Source organism: Gadus morhua, chromosome 4, assembly GCF_902167405.1.
Source record: "Gadus morhua chromosome 4, gadMor3.0, whole genome shotgun sequence".
NCBI classification, from domain to species: Eukaryota; Metazoa; Chordata; class Actinopteri; order Gadiformes; family Gadidae; genus Gadus; species Gadus morhua.
In genome coordinates, this window is record NC_044051.1 from 14,152,603 (window position 1) to 14,174,026 (window position 21,424).

The 21,424-nt window shown below is 43.6% G+C and overlaps 1 protein-coding gene across 1 annotated transcript in view; it reads right to left on the reverse strand.

The window, feature by feature from the left end:
- Positions 1-21,424, reverse strand: part of npr2 (natriuretic peptide receptor 2) — a 41,182-nt gene that overhangs the window by 8,721 nt on the left and 11,037 nt on the right. Inside the window, exons 6-15 of the mRNA XM_030353336.1 lie at positions 20,359-20,494; positions 19,136-19,220; positions 14,742-14,862; positions 12,624-12,698; positions 10,542-10,619; positions 7,914-8,018; positions 6,890-6,961; positions 5,912-6,071; positions 5,310-5,465; positions 2,202-2,370 (exon numbers count right to left, since the gene is read on the reverse strand). Of these exons, the coding sequence (XP_030209196.1) occupies positions 2,202-2,370; positions 5,310-5,465; positions 5,912-6,071; positions 6,890-6,961; positions 7,914-8,018; positions 10,542-10,619; positions 12,624-12,698; positions 14,742-14,862; positions 19,136-19,220; positions 20,359-20,494 (1,157 nt within the window). The remainder of the gene's footprint in view (positions 1-2,201; positions 2,371-5,309; positions 5,466-5,911; positions 6,072-6,889; positions 6,962-7,913; positions 8,019-10,541; positions 10,620-12,623; positions 12,699-14,741; positions 14,863-19,135; positions 19,221-20,358; positions 20,495-21,424) is intronic.

The following is a 21,424-nucleotide window of genomic DNA, read 5'->3' on the forward strand; positions in this document are numbered from 1 at the left end:
GAAAGCGTTGTTAACTTACGCATGCATACATTTAACAATAAAAAAAGGAATAAAAAAAAAAATAGATAAAGGAGTTTATCCGAATAACTTTATTGGAATATAAATAATATACAAATATGAATGTGCTAAATCATAATATAAAAGATTTATAAAATAAAACAGAAATTATAACAAAACGAAAAATCGTATAACTCAACCCGTATTGGTTGAAATAACCCATGTGACGCACACGGGCGTGGACAACCAAAAAAGCTGAACGTGTCAGTGGGAGAACGATGACAAACGAGCTGGCGACGTGCGGCGCGCGAGCGGCCAGGAGGTCAGCTATTCACGGCGGGTGGAGTGGTCGGGTGTCCTCTCGCCGGGCTGGGTGAAGCCCGGGTCGTTTGCAGCCTGAAGACCTCCCTTGTCTCCCTGCCTTCAACCTCCCCCCCCCCCCCCCCCTTCCCTCACACACACACACACACACCAAAAATAACAAACCGTCCGTCATGTCGTGTCAACAACATACATTTGGCTAATGAAAATAGTGGGGGGGCCGCAGGGAACGCTTTCGCACACGCTGTGACGGCGCATCCTTGAGTACATCTGAGAAAATCCATCATAACGGGGGGCTAGGGGGGCCACCACTAGCAGATGGACGCCATACATCACTGGCCGTCACACACTCACACACACACACGCACACACACACACACACAGTGAGGTGACAGGCAGAGGAGTAGGACAGAACAGGGGGAGCTGTCACTGCTGTTTCTTTGTTGTAGTGTGGTATGGTGATGCGTGTTTTGCCGTTGTTTAATGTCGTTGGGTTTACTGTTGGGTTTGGTTTGGTGTTGGGTTGTACTGTTGTGTTTCTGTGGTATGTGGCGGGTTGTGTTTTTCATGGTGTGTTTTGGTGTGCTACGTTAAGTAACGTGTCTGAAGTACGAGGTAATGTCATGATTTGCAATGCTATGCTTTAGTATATTATAGATGTCTGTGTCAGCTGCAGCTCTTCATTCACCGGCTAAGCTTTCGGCAGATTGGAAAAGATTACTGAAGTCATTACTGCAGACCAAACAGGTCAACAACAAGGAAGTTAGTCTGCTGTTGTTCTTGGATACACAGCAAAGACCGGATTAACACCGGCTATTACAGACCCCTCATTCACTGAGATGTACATGAATGGACGCAACAAGGCTTTTTTTGAATCACAACAAATATGGGCCTCATCACCAGGGTTTCAGGGACTTAACTGAACTGAACTGACTGGAGACTAGGAGTCAGTTTTCTTATGCATGTGTGTGTGCATCTGTGAGTGTTTGTGCATGTGTGTGCATGTGTGCGCGGGCGTGTTCTAGTGTGATTAGAGCTTTCAGAGCTGCCATTCATGCAGGCCTTGCTGCAGCAGCCATAAAAAGAAACCAGAAAAATACGTCAATGAATAATTCATGCTCTCATTGGACGCAATATAGGGAGAGGTGCGGCAAGGGGCTTCCATGAAGGGGAACAATCAAAAACAGCCACTTGCCGGGGTCAGTTGTTGAGTTGGTTTGTGGACTGCATAAGTAAGGAACAATCAGAAGTAATCATCTGAAGCTTGTCTAAAGAGATGGCTTTTTTCCGAGCTACCAAAAAAAGTGTAAAAGAAAAAGCAAAATTCATAATCAATCTCAAGGCAGTGTTCGTCGCGATTTTTCGGGACATTGAGAAATGTTCTAATATGACATTTGGGGAATGAAGGCTGAACATAAACCCCATATTAGGTCATGTCAGTTATCTAGGTTTGCCCGTTAGAGTCATTGGTCCATTTTGGAGAACGCAATTATGAACGAATAACTTCACTGGTTCGCCTTTTCAACGTTTTTTTCCGGGGAGTGGATGTTGTTGGCCACGACTATTTCACGACACGTTTATTGAAGCATTACTCTCTCACATTAGAAAATAAGTAAGTAAACCGGTTCCCGTTTAAGTAACCTTAAGTTGTTGGAGCACTTAAAAAAGAGTGACCACAGTCTTTTCTAATACCTAGACAGGTTCTAGGCAGCTATTTATTTCTTGGCAGGTTGTGGTTAGCTAGTCATCTCTAGGCAGGTTCTAGGCAGCTAGTCATCTCTAGGCAGGTTGTAGTTAGCTAGTCATTTCTCGGCAGGTTGTAGTTAGCTAGTCATTTCTAGGCAGGTTGTAGTTAGCTAGTCATTTCCAGGCAGAGTGCTCACTTGTTGAGCTTGGTGATGTAGATCTTGATGTGGCTGAAGTCGGGGCGTTCGATGGGGTCTTCGGCCCAGCAGCCCTCCATGAGGAAGGTCAACTCCTCACAGTGTTGGCTGTGGTCGGTGGAGGGCCGAAAGTACGGCTTCTGGCCGTTACGCACTTTCTGCACGATCTCTAGTGGGAGGAAGGGCAGGAGACACTGGTGGTCAGAGAGAGAGGGAGAGAGAGAGAGAGAGAGAGAGAGAGAGAGAGAGAGAGAGAGAGAGAGAGAGAGAGAGAGAGAGAGAGAGAGAGAGAGAGAGAGAGAGAGACAGAGACAGAGAGACAGAGAGAACGAGAGTGAGAAGCAGACAGAGAGAAGAGAACAGAGAGATAGAGAAACAGAGAGAAACAACATTGCTGTGGAATTGATTATTTTATAAGTGCTGTTTTGTTGTCGATTTGTGATGACTGATTGAAAGCAAAATTTCCAAGGTCCTCTATTTAAAAATCTGGTCTACCCAAATCTGCCTAACTAGGTCGCCTATGATTCTATTTAAACTTTGCTCTTACATTACATACAACTTAACTCTTAGTTGTATACTGCATGCGTCATCGTGTTGAACCTCACAGGCAATTGGTTGCTGGGTGATTTAGTAATCTCATTCTGGGCAGGCGACCACAAGAGTCTAAGCTTGTGAGGGGACTCTATGTGCTTCCCCACGGGAACACCAGTAAGACAACGCGACCTGCAGCTCCACCAAAGACTGCTGTTGCATTCTCCCCCTCTTGCCTCCCCTCTCCTCACAAGCTACAGCCAAGCTGGTTATGTTAAATATCAGAGGCCTAAACACTCGTCCAGCGTTTTGCACCTCACCTGCCAATCTGTTTCAGGGTAGGGTAAGCAATTATGAGGAGCAGGCCGGAGTAAGTTCGATTTGGAGAGAATCCAAACTAAAGAATCCCCCCTCTCACTATAGGCCTCTTTCAAAGCATCCTCCCCCACAACACATGCCTAACTAGCTAGCTTCAGCAATAGGTCTGCCTAGCCTTGTGGAAGACTGCGCTCATGTGCATTGAGTGCACGGGCAGAGGGTGCGCAGGTAGCCTGGTAGGTAGGTTGACAAACTGGTAGACCATCCAATCATTTTATTCGGGCTGAACAAAATGATCGGACAGGCTCATTGCAGGCTTGGGACAGTCGCAGATACAAGATGTTCTTATTTGAGTCATCAGAGCATATGATTCATTGATTGTTGACGACACTCACACTCTCGGTGCAAACGGTTCTTTTGGGCGGCTGTACCAACAGGTTAAATTCCATAGCTGCTGAACCACATTCTCTATTGAAGTGCAATTCAAATCAACCCATTTTGCCACTGCAATGCCCTTTCATAAGTCTTTCTTCTTTTTGTTTGCTTAAATTCTTCATCAAAAAACGAATCATGTTATTCAGGATAATATGAATATTGCTAGGATATCTGCTAGGGATAGCAGCATTACCAACATCCCTGCCACTTCTACTAGTACTTCTACTGCAAAGATTAATAATAATAATTATCATAATAATCATCATAAAATCACTTTCAACTCTAATTATTTTTACACTTTGAAAACCACGAATCCCCTGTGTTTACTTTTAGATACAGATCTATTTATCCAGTCATTAGGAGGCCAGCCTAATAACAGCTATTCCACACTGCTGGTTAGCTTAGCTTATCAGATAGAGTCAGGCGCCGTTATAGACCCACCATGTTGTTTTGTTTTGACTACAAGCTGCCCCGCTATACACCGTTTTCTTTCAAATTCTCAGACTGACTGCCTGTAAGGGGAATCTGGATTTTAATTGTGGGTGGGTCACTTACTTACTTAATCGTAAGCAGGCCAAATTATTAAAATTGAGGTGGGGATAATGTGCTGTTTAAGGCAATAGCATGGAGCCCTTCATACGACAAACGCCCCAACTGATGCCCTGTCCCCACGCACACACGCAACAGTTACCCCCCTGGTGATCCCCGAGGCCTGCGTATACAGCGGAGACTTAGGCCCAATCCCATTTCTACCCCTTACCCCTTCCCCTTCCCCCTCCCCCTTGTTTTGAAGGGGGAAGGGTTAAGGGGTAGAAATGGGATTGGGCCTTAGGATCTGATCCAGATCAGCTTGGATTGGCTCAGACTTTGGATGCCGTTCTCCTCCCCTGGTCAACAAGTGTATGTATAAATATATATTTAGTTGTAATGTTCTTTAGGTCAACAAGTGTAAATTGATTGGATAGTTTATCTCATATGCAACGGGGAACATAAAACCTCATTCATAGTCACTGTTCTTAAAAGATGATGGTTCATAGGGCAATTTGTCGTGTGACCTCAGATGACGTCACACATGCTTCACACATGCTGTTTCTAACTCCTGCTCTCTTGTTGTTGTTGTTGTTTCGGTCAAGGTAGACCGCCTTTGTGGGGAGGTTGTGGGAGCGAGTCCGCCTGCACGAACACGTAGGTGACCCCTCCACACGGGGGCACGGCGATGAATGTAAACGGCAAACATTCCATCGCCTCCTTCCTCCAACGCCTTCTCTTTGAAAGGTATGGCAAACTGATTACATTATTTTCCGCTTCCTCAAGAAACAGCAGCTCTGCATCGGCCATGTTCCGCTAATAACAACACAGAGATTCTTTCCTCTGGATCTGCAGTGTTTCGATACGTTTTGTGTCCAGTGTGTCCCCCTGCCGTCGAGGACAACGTCGGCTATGGCCAAACGGCAACTATAAAAGGACAAGGCTGTTTGTAAATGCGGTCCACCCACTTTACCTAAGACGCATCATTCCTGTTGTTGGTGATATGAAAGCACATTTAGCGCTGTGTAACTGGAAACACTTTGTTAGGCACCGGTCTTTTTTATCTGTTATTTCCTTGTTTCGGCCCCGTTGTTTCCTTTTCTTTCTGATGTGTCTCGGTTTTGGCATCTGTCTGCTTTGAGTAATTCCTTGCCTGAAGTTATTTTCAGATAATCGGTGGTGAGGCTGCCTCCCTGTCGGGGGGTCAGGGTTGGTACAAACAGTTGTTCCCTTGTTTATGCTGTGTGGGTCTAATGCCATAGTAGTTTGGTGGCCCAGGACAGACGGCTTGTTTACCTTTGGGGCTGAGGTCCATGCCATCCACATAAAAGGGCCCATTTCTCAGGGCTATTTCCTGGAGTATGATGCCAAAGCTGTACACGTCACCCTTCTGTGTCCCCAGTGGAGGGTGGCGGTCGTATATCAGCAGCTCCGGAGCCGTCCACAGCTTCTCTGGAAACACACACACACACACACACAAACACAATGAAACATGCAAACACATGCATTTACAAATATAAACACAAATATAAACTGACACAAATATAAACACACACGTACCCACACACACACAAATATAAAGACAGACACACATAGACACACAATCACACACGGTATAACAAGTATAAACACAGACACAGAAACACACACAATCACTGGCCAAGACATACACAGAGGCAGAGATTCAAATACACACACACGCACACACAGACATACACACACACACACACACACACACACACACACACACACACACACACACACACACACACACACACACACACACACACACACACACACACACACACACACACACACACACACATACATTCATATACACACGTGCATATGTAAACATGTTTATACAAGCTCCTATCTGACAGCTTGAGTCAACTTACTTGCATAAAGTGCATGTGAGTCATCGTTCTCACTGGAGAAGCGGAAGCTAGCCAGGCCATAATCCGTGATTTTCAAAACAAATCGGCTGTCCACCACGCAATTAGATGACTTCAGATTTCCATGGCAGCCTATGTAGCTGTTGTGGAGATAGTTCATACCCTGGCATAGAGGAGGAGAATTTTAATGAAGCGCTTAAACTGCATACATTTTTTTTTCAGCAGCAACTCATGAGCACACACTCTCAGACACGCACTAACACACACACACACACACACACACACACACACACACACACACACACACACACACACACACACACACACACACACACACACACAAATAAAACACTGAAACACACACCTACACGTGTGGTGATTGTGTGATGTGTGATGATGGATTAAAGACTGGTGGAAGCATGCAGTTCATTCTGAATGTTTCTCACCAAAGCTTTAAAATCGAGTGATCATTGTGGTGTGGTGATTCAATTGCACTGCTGTGTCGTATATGCTTGGTTTTACGCAGGGTTTACCCAAGAGACAGATGTCGTGGCAAAAAAAGAGGCTGCTTTGAAAGGAAGACTAAACATTTGTCTTTGCACCAAGATGGATTAAATTCAACCTCCAGGACTTCGATGTTTGTGAAGAAGGATGTTCCTGTCTGATGTTGTCAATGTCAACATGCTTGCATGAGAAAAAGCAACAATTGAGGACATGATTTTTTCATTGAACATTTATTGGTCCTCTCTTCTCCCAAATGTTGTGCTACTAATTTCAACTAGGGAGATTTTTCCTTATACAGTATATTGGCGTAACTCAAGCCTTCTCCAGTAGGCAGACGTCTGCATGTAGTTTGCAAGTACCTTAAATGTAATTTTCAACGTTACTAACAACTACAACGCTTACGTCCAGAAAACTCTCGTAGATGCGTCTGAATGACTGGTTTGTTCTAGCGTCCGTTCCCTGGGTGAGTGTACGTACCTTCACCACGTCGTTGATCAGGGAGTATCGGAACATCCAGTCCAGGTTAATGCTATCATTCTCCAGAATGTCCTGCAAGGAAAAACACCAAACAAAACCATGTCACACAACTAAACATGGTGGACCATTATCTAGTAAAGCACGAATGCATTTCTGGAATTGTAATCATTCATCCAGTTCAATTGTAAATTATTAAAACCAGGATATTGAGAACATTTGTAACTTTAAAAAATGATAGTGATAACGGTTCCACATGATATTTTGGTACGTCTTATCTCTCTTCCCTTTTCCCGTTCCTTATTTGGCCAGTAACTCATGGTACAGGGGTAGAACGATTTTTATTTCCCCCAGTGAATTTTAAGTGATAGACAATATCTACTTTCTGCTGTCTGTAATTGACTTTACTTGGACTCGTCACTACTTCAACAAACAATCTCAACTTTTGAGTTCCCGTAATTCCTCGAACGGTGACCTGCCAAAGCCATGTTACTTTGACAAACGCAATTTAAGATATGTTCCATCACACAAACACACATACACATGCAACCATACTAACACACACATTCACACGCACACACACACACACACACACACACACACACACACACACACAAACACACACACACACACACTGTGCGAAGGGAATTTTTTTTAGGGATATGGCAACATGTTAGATGACGATAAGCAGAGAAGAGCTCATTGGTTTGTTATCGGTTGGTGTGAGGAGGAGAAGAGATGCCGGGTGGGATCAATGGAAACGGGGGATGGACTGATTATGGATGGATAGGTGGATGGAAGACGGAAGGATAACATATTAATGATGAATTAACTACGGAATTATTATGAATAATTGCTACTCTCTTTTATTCTAAATTATAACCAGGGTTTTTTGTTATGTTGGGGGCATCAGTGCATTGCTCTGAAACATTATAATTATCATGAATGGACAGATTTATTTATAAACGGTTGGCTTCAGAGCCAAAGACAACCAAACCAAGAAATCAAGCAGAACAGCGGATCCCACCTGCAGACTTCCCCTTGGGCAGTACTCGGTGACGATGCAGATGTTGGGCGGGTCGATGCAGGCTCCGATGAACCTCGTCAGGTGGTTGAACTGAACGTCGCGCATCTAAAAATAACAACCAACACCAGCGTGAGTGCGGAGCTCTCTCTCCCCCTCCCTCCTCTCTCCCACACTGAACTGAACGGAGAGGAGGGCCCAGACGACACGCTTCGGAGATAAAAATCGAGAGTTATTTCAATACTCTGCCGCTGGTTCATCAGAATGGTGTATTTGCGGAGGAGACCGGGTTGGCACAGTGTCTTTTCTATGTGTTCAGAAGCATTCCTGTATAGGGCACCTCGCTGACACCAGTGCCTGTGAATAAATTGCCCTTGGAGGTTATGAATGAGCCAGTGTGCTACAACGGCGAGTCGGGGAAGAAAAAAAACGTGAGGTGTTTAGAGGACGTACAAGGGGTAATATTAGAGCAGGGGCCGGCAAAACATGTTTGGGGGGGGGGAAGAAAGAAGAAAAAAAAGAGTACACGGAAAAGTGTTCACCGATTCCACGCTCTGTTTTCATGACGTTGGACCTCCTCCAATTTCGGATTTAAAAGAAATGCCAGACGAATTCTAAATAAAGTCAGGGGGAAACGTTTGACGCGTTGTTTTTCGAGAGACGCCGAAAACAAACGAGACGTGATGAAGGCCAATGCGAAAGGATGCATATGCCGTTGAGAACCATGTACGGTCAGCGGCGTCTAGGGCGAATGTAAACAGACTCTATAGCAGCCTGTCTGAAGCAACGTGTCTAAAACAGCTTGCAGAGAAACCTCAACACTGTGTGTTTTTACTTTGGACCGGTTTCAGGAAGGTAGCGGGAGAGAGAGAGAGAGAGAGAGAGAGTATAGAGAGAGGGAGAGAGAGAGAGAGAGAGAGAGAGAGAGAGAGGGAGAGAGAGGTAGAGAGACAGCTGCTCTCACACCAAAAGACCAGGGAGTTATGCGCTCCTGTTTCGCAGCTCAGGGAGAAGTTGGCCTATACCTTTGGCCTATATAATTTCCCCTGCTGAAACGCCAGCGAGAGGAGAAGGCAGGGGGGAGAGGAGCAGGAGGAGAGAGAGACGCTGGAAGACAAGTGGTTAAGTTTCCGTTGGCAGGGGCTCCTCTTCCCCATCTGGTTGGCTTTTTCACAGCTGCGGTCTAACAGCCGATCAGGGCTCCGGGGTTGTAGGGAAGATGCCAGCTCTGACTTCTGTCTCTCTCTTTCTCTCTCTCTCTCTCACCCTTTTCTCTCTATCTCTCCCCCTCTCTCCATCCCTCTCCCTCCCTTTCCCCTCCACTCTCTCCCGCTACCTCTCTTTCCCCTATCTCCCCATCCTCTCTGTCTCTCTCTCTTTCTCTCTCTATCTCTATCTCCCTCACCACCCTCTCACTCTCCACCTCTCTCTCTCTCTCTCTCTCTCTCTCTCTCTCTCTCTCTCTCTCACTCTCCACCTCTCTCTCTCTCTCTCTCTCTCTCTCTCTCTCTCTCTCTCTCTCTCTCTCTCTCTCTCTCTCTCTCTCTCTCTCTCTCTCTCTCTCTCATCTGAAATGTTTCAGATGAATATAAGAAAGTGCAGGATTCCGAGAAGAGAGAGAGAGCATGGCATAGAGTGAGGGAAAGGGACCCTATGGGTCGGCAAAACATATACTGGTCAAAACAGTAGAGGGAAGTTAATATAATATATATGCATTTGATACTAAACTGAAATATGAGAAAAGAGGGGAAAAAGGATATATTCATTATGTATTCATTATTATTTCCAGTCTTTTGGGTCTATAATTGGAGCATGTTTCCATTCTACATAATCCCATCGATTCCATGTTTTCCCTCCCAGTAGCTTCTTATCACTGATCAGGGTGCCTTTGACGAAGTAAGGCAGCGTTAGTAGCAGGCAGCCTTGATGGGGCTCTCTCTGGTAGGTTAACTCTTAGCAGTAAGGCACATGTTTCCAGTAATGAGCCATATCCTGAACTGGTCCCGATAAACAGACTTATAATGAGCAGCTTCCTCCGTCCTTTTTAAACAGGTCCTTGATCTGGTGTGTCATTAAAACATATCCTTCCCCATCTTCCGGAAGGTGTGAAAAGTGACTTGTTTTCTATCTTCCATTGGTGGTGAAAATAAATTAGAAATGGTTCCCAGCTGTCGTTTGTTCTTTGCCGTCAACATTTTAAGAACAATGCCCTCGCGATACTGACAATAGTATAGTGTTATATAGTCATAGCCATACACAAATAAGTCGGTAACGTACACAATTATTTATAATTATATCATACATCAGTTATATCTTGCCTCATAGTTCCACACATATAAGCAAAATGAACAAACGTCAGAAATGGAGATCCAAATTGTGTGTGAGTTTGTTTCGTTTTTTGGGCACGTCCAAAAAGGGCATCACAAGCATTGAATGTGTAGCATTTTAGCAAACATGCATACATTCACTGATATAGATATAGATAGATGTAGATATATATATAGAAAGATTAATATTTTTCATGGTTATAGAAAACAGATTTCAGAAACATGGATGCACTACATGTAAAATGAAACATACAGCCAAGCCCGCCATACAGTCCAAACAGACCTTGATGTTAGGAGAACTTACGTGTTTGAGCTCGAACAACACTTGTCTAGTCAGTTCTATCCGCTTTTTGTTCACATGCTTGATGGCTACCAGATTTCCCTGTGTGATAAAAGGTCAAAGAATGTTTTCAGCACACAATACAAGACGAAATAGCCATGGAGTTTCAGACAACAATCCCTGACAGATAAACAACCGTTCACACAACAGTGATAAACATTTGCATCCAACATGTTTTTTAACAGTCTTTCTTTGTGATCACATGCAACATAGATGAATCCTCTTCATGCTAAAGTTCCTTTCGTCTTACTGTTACGTTTTTCCTTTCTTGTCTTTGAATGATATTGTATTATTGGAAACGTTAACATTTTTAGTCTGTTACCATTTATTTATTTTTAACCATATTGAAATGTCCTGACTCATTGAGACTGCTGAGGAGGGTATCATGAATTCAAAAGCGTATGGTAATCTTCATCGACACCTTGTGAAATGTCATATGATTATCATGATAATAAATGCTTCCATCTGTACTCACTACCTGGTGCTAGATGTCTGCGGGGCAGGATTATATCTGGTCAATGTGCTGACGTTATCGCGGGTTTTACTTCAACATGTGGTCTATAATGCCCCTTAGCCGGTTCCAGGAACCTTGCAGACTCCAGATTCGGCTGTGTTTATTTGACGTTATGTTTAAATCTACCATTTATATAATTCAGTGCGTAAACTTGATATAAGTCATTACCAGGAGTGATGGAATACGCATACACTGGGCTGTCTGTCTCCGTCATGCAGCGCTCACTTCATTTGTTGCTGTAGTTACTGTTATCCTTGATTTAATTACTGTCTGTTTGGCAGAGGTACATCCAGCCAATGTAATCGTCTGCTTCCCAAGTGACCGTAATCCAGAATTAATGGGGATCTGTGTTTGGCAGTCTCCTATCTTACCCATCGTACCAAACTGTGCTCAGACACTGAAAGTGACAAGTCCAGGAGAATCTCACAGCTAATATTTATCTCTTGAATCCATTAAGTAATACCTGTATAGATCAATAAGTTCAAAATAAATTCAATACAAACACAAAATGGCAGTCTAATTCGCCCAGCAGTAGAAATATAACTGTCGTTTTTTTAAATGGCTACAGTCCCCATAGAAGCAAATCATGAAGATAATGTTATAGATGTTTTTTATGTTTTATATCTAGAGCCTTATCATATAGGCAGGACAACGTTCAATTAACAGTGATTAACTGATGACTACAATAATTTGGTAAATAGATTTTTATTGGAGCATTTGAGCTGAAAAGGAACGTATGGATTACAAATGTGATGTATTTAGCTGCTACACGTCACCAGCATTAACATGTACATTAATGACACAAACAACCTCCATCTTGTTGAGAAGAGAGATTAAGAGCAACAAGTTAACAATGTGGTCCAGACTGGGTGGTGGGAGGGAATACATTTGATTTAAAAGCCTCCAACTCCACTCGCCCACTCTTTCTCTGCCCCTCTCTCTGCCCCTCGCTCGCTCGCTCTTCCACTCTCGCTCTCGTTCTGTCCATATGTCTTGCTCTCACTGAGTCTGTTGGTCTGTCTATTTCTATGGATTCATCACGCTTTTGTGCGCTGTTTCCCTCCTCTCCTCTCCCTCTCTTCATGTATATCCACTCTCAGTTCTGCCTCCTTATCCTTTCGCTCCGTCCTATCTGCCTCTCTCTCTTTCTTTTCATAACCTCTCTCTCTCCAATCTATCTCTCCTCTCCGTTCTCTTTTTACCTATCTCTCTTCCTCCCTCTCTCTTTTGTCCTATCCGTCTTTCTCCCTCTCTCTTTTTTCCTATCTTACTCTCTCTATCTCTTTCATCCGATCAGTTTTACTCTCATTCGCTCTCTCTCATTCTCTCTTTTGTCCTATCTATCTCTCTCATTTTCTCTGTTTCTCTTTGTCCTATCTCTCTCTCTCATTCTCTCTCTCTCTTATTTGTCCTCTCTTTCTCTCCCTCTGAATCTCCTCCGCCTGCGGTGCTTGTGTGTGTGCACATGTGTGGGTGGCAAAAGGAGTGAGCGGGCGCAGGAGTCGAAAATGTCAGAACTCACGAAGCCTTACCTTAAAATAGCCCGTTTTTGCAAACAGTTGATATTTTCCATGGGCAGTTATCAGCGAGCCGTAGCTGGAACCTCTCTGGAGGGGTGAAAGGGGGCAAGGAGGAAAGTGCCAGTTAGCCACAAGACACTCGCTGGAAGAGGCTCTGTAAGAGCACATATCAAGTGTGCTATAACAGAGTAAATGCACAGTGTTTTTACGTTATTTAATACAAGAATGCAAGATAAACTCGGCGGGTCTTCCCGTTTGCAGGGGTGGCATCCGAGACAAGCTAGGGCCGTAATGTGTGTGGCCTGCGAGGTGTGTTTTTCTAGACGTTTGTTTCATGGTTTAATTGCTCAAAGTCCTTGAGCTGATATCTGCAGTGTGCTCACAGAGGGGAAAGAAATTACTAAATATTTAAGTGGACGAACGAAGCAGACGTCTCCACATTTGTATAGGATGCGAATATTGGCAACAATTTAACGGTTGCTGGAAAATACACCAGTGTGGAAAATTGCTGTTCTCCACAGTATTATCCCCAAGATTGAAAAAATGAGACTATACTGAAAAAAGGATTTTATATAGGCCTTCATATATTTAACATGCATACGAGCGTCGAAAAATGCACACCATTTTCATTAGTTTTCAAATATATATATATATATATATATATATATATATATATATATATTTATATAAAGCCACATTTGTGTGTGTGTTAAGGGGCTATGCCAGAACAGGGCTTATTTTACCAATCATTTAATATGTGTCAGCCACCACAAGCCCCGTCTCCTTCACTAGACCGCTGGGAAGGCTCTGAAGAATGTGCAAGCCAACAAAGCATTCGGACAGCCTGACTGTCTGGCTCTTCACTTTTTGTCCTTATTTGTCCTGTCCTCTTTATTCCTGATCTTCATGTTAGTGAAGCACCAATGCCCATAAAAAACGTACAGACAATTTACGATTGTCATTTCACGTGTTGCATGGCGGTGACACCACCGCGGGCACCACAGAGCGGTGATCACCGACCGAGCGCCTGCTACCCCCGGACCTCTCTGCCAGGCCTTCCTATTGGCAGAGAGGGGCCGGGGCTGGAACTTGCCAACACAACTTGTTAAGCACACGTTAGGACCGACGCCAGGGCTACTGATGGAATAAACAAAACAAAACAGAAACCGCTGTGAGCAATAAGCTGAACATCATGAAGAAAACGGCGTTGAGGGCTGCCAGCCTATTACAGCGTGAGGTCATCGTGAATGAACGCATAAATCTGGAGCAGTTTGATGTTTCGAATTAATTCAAAGCATTTTTTGGCGTCACAGCCTGTGAGACTATATTTGTCGTTGTTTATATTTTACACCTGGAAAATGTGAACTTGTAATGTCACCCCTAGAGGTTCGACGTCCATAACTCAATACCTTGTTTGTGTGGCGTAATATGTCATAAAATATTATATAATGTATAAAATATTAAGCACAGAGTGTATTCAGGACAAGCTTTAATCCACGTGTGGCAGGTAAAGATATGGATATAGCGGTGTAGATAGGGCACAGCCATCATGCTTACAAGCAAAGCTGATCCACGTAAGCTGAAATCCAGAACCCTTCAGCTGCGAGTTAAACACAGCCTATATCACCCTTCATAAGCCTTGGATAAGGCATGCATTGAATGGCCATACTAGTCTTTTTTGTCGTCAGTTCAACACAGTATAGCGCTCAGTACTCTACCTTGCCTCCTATAAAATGACACATTACAAAGTAAAAGTAAAACTACTTAGTGTAAGACAAATGACAGGAGAAATATCCTGAGCTTCTGCTAAATTGACAAAAACAAGCCACCCAGCTGTTGTGTGTTAGCTGCCTTTTTATGATGGCGACAAATATTATTATTATAAAAGTATTTCACTTCAATGAAGAATGATGAATTTTCTTCCCAAAGATTCGGATCCAGGCCAACTTTTTTTGAGTGCACATTAAGAAGATAACATGACTGTGGAAAAGAGGAAACCAGAGAGGATCGGAGAGAAATCTCCAATATATCCATCTGAACCACATCTACAGGAACTGTTTAAGGCCTCATACATGCCAGCATGCTCCAGTTGGCTCTGAGCCCCTAGACAGGGCCTCGGAGGGCAGGTACCTGTGAGAGGGTGAGGCGGCTGCCCGCCCGCTTGTGGTACTTGTTGGGGCTCTCGAACTGCAGGTCCTCCCACTTGATCCTCCACAGCATCCCAGCCAGCTCCTTCTCCAGCTTCAGCTTCCTTCAGGAGGACACAACAGTCAGATTAAGGAGATCAGGGATGATGCGGCATGTAAAAATGCAACCGTCAACAATCAAAGACTACAAAAAGTATTTTTTTTAAATAAAAGTTAACATTACAACAGAACTTTTGTGACACAAAATATTCTGCTTCATGGCGATTAGACATTTTGAAGTTGCGGACAGTAATGTTTACTTCACAATGATTTTCATAAAGATGAAGGAGCTACAGAACGTCTGCAGGCTGGGGTTATCCTGGGCGGATGTCACCTTTTAATTTGAGTTTGTAATATAATATACAGGCTTCTGTTTTCAAAACAATATTGGATCTGGCTTTGATTGGATAATGCAATCGCATTCTCACTCAATTACATGCTTCCTCCTCCCTGTAGAATTATCCAGATATCCTTATGCGTAGTCAGTATTGTGTGTGTGTCTGTGTGTTTCTTTATTTGTATGTGCGTGTCTGAATATATTTGTGATTGTGTGTGTGTTTGCAAATACGCATCATGCACATACATCAACCTTGTGCACAAACACTGAACTGTCTTAAAACAAATAAACAGATGTAGACAGACAGATGGACAGTCAGAGAGAAGGTCAGAGAGAGACAAAGAGAGACAGAGACAGAGAGAGAGAGAGAGAGAGAGAGAGAGAGAGAGAGAGAGAGAGAGAGAGAGAGAGAGAGAGAGAGAGAGAGAGAGAGAGATCATACCAACAGCACCATCACATCTGGTAAAGATCTCAGTGGAAATGCTCTTCTTTCCCATGCACTGATTTACCGTACGACTCAACCTCAAGCCATCTCTTCATGCAGTCGAATAATTGTGTGGGAGCAGCGCACATATAAAGGGAGAGGGTCGGCGGTGGTGGTGGTGGTGGCAGCGGATTTGTTTTTCGTGAAGAAAATATTTGAAAAGAGGAACCGGGAACAGGGCGCACGGCATTCCAGGCCGGTTTGAAAGGTGTAAAACACTTCCAGATGCCTGCAGGAAATGATTGCAGCGTTAGCATATCACCGTGTTTTAGCCTTCAGCTGAACCAACCCTCTTTGGCCCCCCGAAATGTGGCTCTCGTTGGTTTCTTGCCCACCCCCTCTCACAGAAAGAGAGAGAGAGAGAGAGAGAGAGAGAGAGAGAGAGAGAGAGAGAGAGAGAGAGAGAGAGAGAGAGAGAGAGAGAGAGAGAGAGAGAGAGAGAGAGAAAGGGAGTCTCCCAAGTCCTGACTGATCAGCGTCTAACCTATGCAGGATGTCCCCGCTTGTTTGTGCCTGCTAACACTCCTGACCCCCGTGCCGACGGCGGGGGAATGGAAACCTCTCAGTGTGGCTGCGAGCCTTTTGTGACCTTTGACTGCAGGAAATACTGTTAAACCGCAGTTCTGCAAACATGCACACAAACAAAAAAACAAACAGACCTGCTCCCAAGACCTGAGGCAGGTCTGTTCCTTTGTTTGTGTGCATGTTTGTGTATGGTGGGGGGGGGGAGTACATCTGTGACTGTGTGTGCATGTGTGTGTGTGAAAAAAAAAGGGGGCAATTTTTCTATTTAAAGCCCCCCGTTTGGAGGGCTGTGGCAGTGTGAGTGTGGGGCTCCACACTGGGGCTATTGTTTCATACATCCCATATGTGAATACCACCGCTGGACCAAGCCCACCATTAAAAACTACAGAGGCACCCTCTGCCCCGCTTAGTGCCTGCCGCTGCACCCCCAGAGTCTGAAACGCAAGTCAATGGAGTCAATCTTCATTAGACGGACACTGAGACGCGGAGACGGAGAGACGGAGAAGAGACGGCGAGAGAGAGAACGAGAGAAAAAGAGAGCAAGAGAGCGAGAGGCAGGCGCCCAAGAGATTAAATAAATGACGTGCGGTGGGAACATATGAAAGAGTTATTCCATGGTTTATGACAAACAGTACGCTTTATTCGATTTTGACACAATCAGCACTTGAGGAAGAAGCCGTTCACTGTGGCATATTCGAGAGGAACATTTCAACGGTATTCTTTTACTGACCAAAAACAATATTATAACAAAATAAAACACTTTCGCCTGGCACAGAATGTATATATAGATATCTTTCTCAACAATATGTCATCAATGTACTGCATTTGACTATCCCCTTTACACTAAACAACTTTATTTATTAGGACTTATAAATATACACTGAATTCAATGTTACACTCATAAAAACCTAGCCATTTAATGTGTTGTCTGTTACACAAATGAGCCAGTATTGCGATTCAACTAAAAACTGCATTTAAACAGGAAGAAAACAAATAAACAAATTGATTAACGAGCAAAAGTGCCAGAGAGACGAAATGCATGTTGAAGAACAGATGATGTTTCTGAGGAACCCTGATGGAAAGAAAGATGGTGGATGACATAAGTTTGTAAAAGTAGCACGGCAACTGAATAAAGCATGTTGTTTTCTCAAACATAGACGGCTGAACACGAGGGAGACCTCACTGATTCATGCATCGTGAGGTTAAACAAGAACAAAAATGAATTACTCAAGTTGTTTTATTTTACTTCAAAATGTAAAAAAACGCACTTCTTATTTATGTTACATGTTATGTTCTAATGTCTCCATCCATTCTAGTAAGAAAAGTATATATCTATATGTCAGCCTAGCATAGCCTTATCCACCAGTGTAAACTACTGTATATATAAACTATTAAAACATGGGAATACATTTTCATAAATAATTGCTGCAAAAACATCAGCTGCCTCAATCCATTTTTTAAATACGAGCATCTTAATGACTCGATACTTTTGAATATGGTCATCTTTACTCTATAATTAAATTCAAAGTAGAAGAATAGGTTGAACTGACCGAGATGCAGGATCAGATAATACCACCGTACTGGCCTTGCAGATGGAACCTGCAGAGAGAGCATTTGAACTGGTTTTCAGGAATCATCTCTCTTTCGAGTTGAACTTAACATCATTTGACACTGCCAACATGCTCACTTAATCATGCACAATGAAAAAAGAAGAAAGAAACGATCATTGTTGGTTTAATTGAATTGAATTGATTTTTACCTCAGATTTTGACAGCTGCTGCTCCATTTCCCTTCAATTATTCCTCCGATCAAATTCCATTTTCACTGGGCGGCAATTAACACCTTGTTGTGTTATTACTTAATCGTACTAAATTAAATCAGATTGCCGGCGTTATGGGACAATAAATATAATTTGCAATAATCATTATGTACATTAGTAATGCACTCTAAACAATATAGTTTCAGACATCACCAGAGAGTACCCTGTGTTGTTATGGTTTATAAAAACAAAGATTGCCTGCATAAAAACAGTTGTCACATTTTAAATTCGATTAAAATGTTATACAAGTGAAATGTCTCTCAGCATGATTGGAGGGGAAAAAATAGAAACCAATTTTCTCTGATTACGTACAGAGGCATCCATGACATTATCGAGGATTGTTGCCACCCTGCAACCTGTTTAATGTCTTAGGACATACATGATTAACAATTTGCATAATTAAAGAGGTTTCAATCTGATTCGTGGAACAATTACCACACAAGTAACCTGTGTTACTTGTGGCAAAACTATAGTTTTGCTTTAATGAAAATGCATTTATAGCTGGATGCTCTGCATTGTACATCCCCGACCACTTCTTTCACACACCTACTAATAACATTTCCAAAAATACACATTAAAACATATTACATGACATACTAAAACATTTGACCACTCAATCACATTTAAGAAGCAAATTACGATTAAGGCGAATAATTTGTGTGAAATGCAGGCCGGCATTTCAAAACAGGCAGTTTCGAAATGCCGTATCGAAAGTATCGAAACAGGCATTCCACTGCTTGGAAGCTCACTGGGAATCTAGCAGAACCCGTACTTTTTTTAAAAACATCGCCCGCTGTGCTGTTGCTCTGGCAACAAACATGTAAATTCCTCTGTGCCACATAGAGTTGCATGCTCTGTAAATCCTTTTACAAACACAGCTTCTCTCTCTCTCTCTCTCTCTCTCTCTCTCTCTCTCTCTCTCTCTCTCTCTCTCTCTCTCTCTCTCCTTCTCCCTCTCTCTCTCTCTCTCTCTCTCTCTCTCTCTCTCTCTCTCTCTCTCTCTCTCTCTCTCTCTCTCTCTCTCTCTCTCTCTCTCTCTCTCCCTCCCTCCCCTCCTCTCTCTATCTAGCTGTCAGTCTTAGTCTTCCTATACATCTTGTCTCTTGTTGAACAGATTTGTCACACCACACATGTTTCCAAGGGCTGTGTCCATACAGCAGCAGCAGCACTCACCTATAAATGAGGAAGCTGGAGATCCCAAACACGATCAGCGCTAAGCCAGAACCCACGGCGACAATCCCCAGCACTGGCAGATGACCTGCAGTCAATCAGATACAAACACATGTGTTGATATGGATCGTCTGACGCACTGCTGAGAGATACTTTTGGTAAAGCCATAGTGTTATCCCACGTCAAAGCCATTCAGCCATGGGCGAAGGGATTAGTCGTCAAACCCATGAAAAGCCTGACTCTGAGGCGAATCCTCAAAAATATATTCTATTAAGCTGTGTGTGTACCATGTTTCCATCATTCAATACCATTACGGGCCATTGACGTCCGTGTTCAAAAGCAGTGTACCTGCCAGAGTGGAGAAATCGACCGCCTGAGCGGTTGCTTTGACGTCTCACCATGATCTCTCATTACCTGCCAAGCGGTCAAAACCCTCTACCGTGAGCTGCTGGCCGGTGCTCTTTATGGAGCCTGACCCCCGCCTGGTGCAACAGACCCTCCCGCACCCAGAAACCAATGGTATTATACTCTTTTTACTTAAACACACAAACGGGTATGATTCATACAACTTGATAAAGTATTGGTCAAATGCCAATCCCTCTTGCTCTGCAAATTAGGTTTCTGCGTGATCTGTGTGTGGTAAAGTGGTGGTAGTAAAACAGTAACAAAGATTGGATGGACGGGGAATGTATTTTCAGAACTAATTCCACCAGTTATGGTCTCTTAAAGCAGGCTGCTGGTAAAATGTAGAAGATTGTGTCCAGATGCCCTCTGATTATGCGATGGATTAAGATTGATTTCCTCTCCCCCTACGTTCCAGAAACACCCCATTGCTGTGGTGCTCCGATCCTGGCTGGTCTGGGCTGTTCTCAGTCAGCAACATCATTACTTCAACCGAAGTTTCCTTCCTTTTCTTAGATTGTTAAAGGCAGCAGATCAGTCTGGTATCAGTATGTATGGAAATCTCATTGGTCAGAAACACACCCCATGGCTCATCATTAATAATACACATCCATAACAATTTATATTTTTTCGATTTTTAACAAGAATTTCCAGTTTTTCAATTGGAGAAATCAGAAAAAAACATTATATATATCACTTCAAATAAATTCTAACTTTCCTGCCTCATTATATAACACTTCAAGCATCAATCAACTTGAATGCATGCTGAACTGTTTTGTTTATTTTCGTCAGGGACCAAGTGAGACGGAGGGCTGCATCCATACCGTCATTACAAGAAGGATCATCTGTGGAGAAGACACAGGGGGGGTTGTCCAGGGGTGGGCCCCCACTGGGCCAATGGATCTTCTCCGTCTGGGACCAGACGATCTCTTTGTTTGTTCCGTTGTAGTAGGCAACCAACTGTAAACACAGGGCAAACCAGCAAAACAAAACATATGATGTCTCAATTTATGCAAGGGAGTGTGTATGTACATTTCTCATGAGAACATTTCCGTAAATGCTCCATCCGTGTGGAGTGTGTTGAGGTGGTGTCGGGGTGCTGCATGCATCCTATGGGCTGCTGGCTTGTGAACAGCGTTCCTGTGTGTCCCACTGTGAAACATGACTCTTGTGTCTCTGACCAGCGTTGTTTACCGTTTGCTCCTTCTAGACGGCTGAAGAGGTTACATTTATACACAGGTCCTTCCAAGTGGAAACCTTGCAGAGCCATCACTCCCACACAGAATATGAGGGCTGAAAATATCTGCTTCGTTTCCCTTTAAACTACACAGTCCTTTTCATTCTTCTCCTCCTCTAGTGAGAAAGAAAGAAATCATCTTGTGATTCCTGGGATTTTGTGGTCAGGTAACCGTGGTAACTTGAGGGGTTTGGGGTTAGCTCCAAACACCTAATTTTAAACCTAAATGATCCATTCTTTATCAGAGGTCTAAAGAGCATTGATCTGTCCATGCTATCCTGCAGACCGACAGCCTGGTACATGGATGTTGGCCTCCTTTCTCCATGGGAGAGAGCGTAGTTGCCATCAGCAAGTACTTGAGAACATGTAAAGGAATGTTGCAGTGCCTCGGTAGAGTTGGACTTGACCGAGAGTGGCTAGAACTCTGCCAAGTCCCAATAATAATGTCCAGCCGCTGGATGGACATTATCCATCCAACTAACCCCCCCCAAGGAAGGAATGGGACAGGGTCTGAAGCATAGCTTCTTCGGGGGGCGTCTGTGGACAGGGAAGAGGAGGCATAGGACATGCGGAATGCAGACCTCAAACTTCTTGGAGCGCAGCAACTCTATCACAACGACGCAAACCCGCCTCAGTGTTCAGGAGTTCACTGT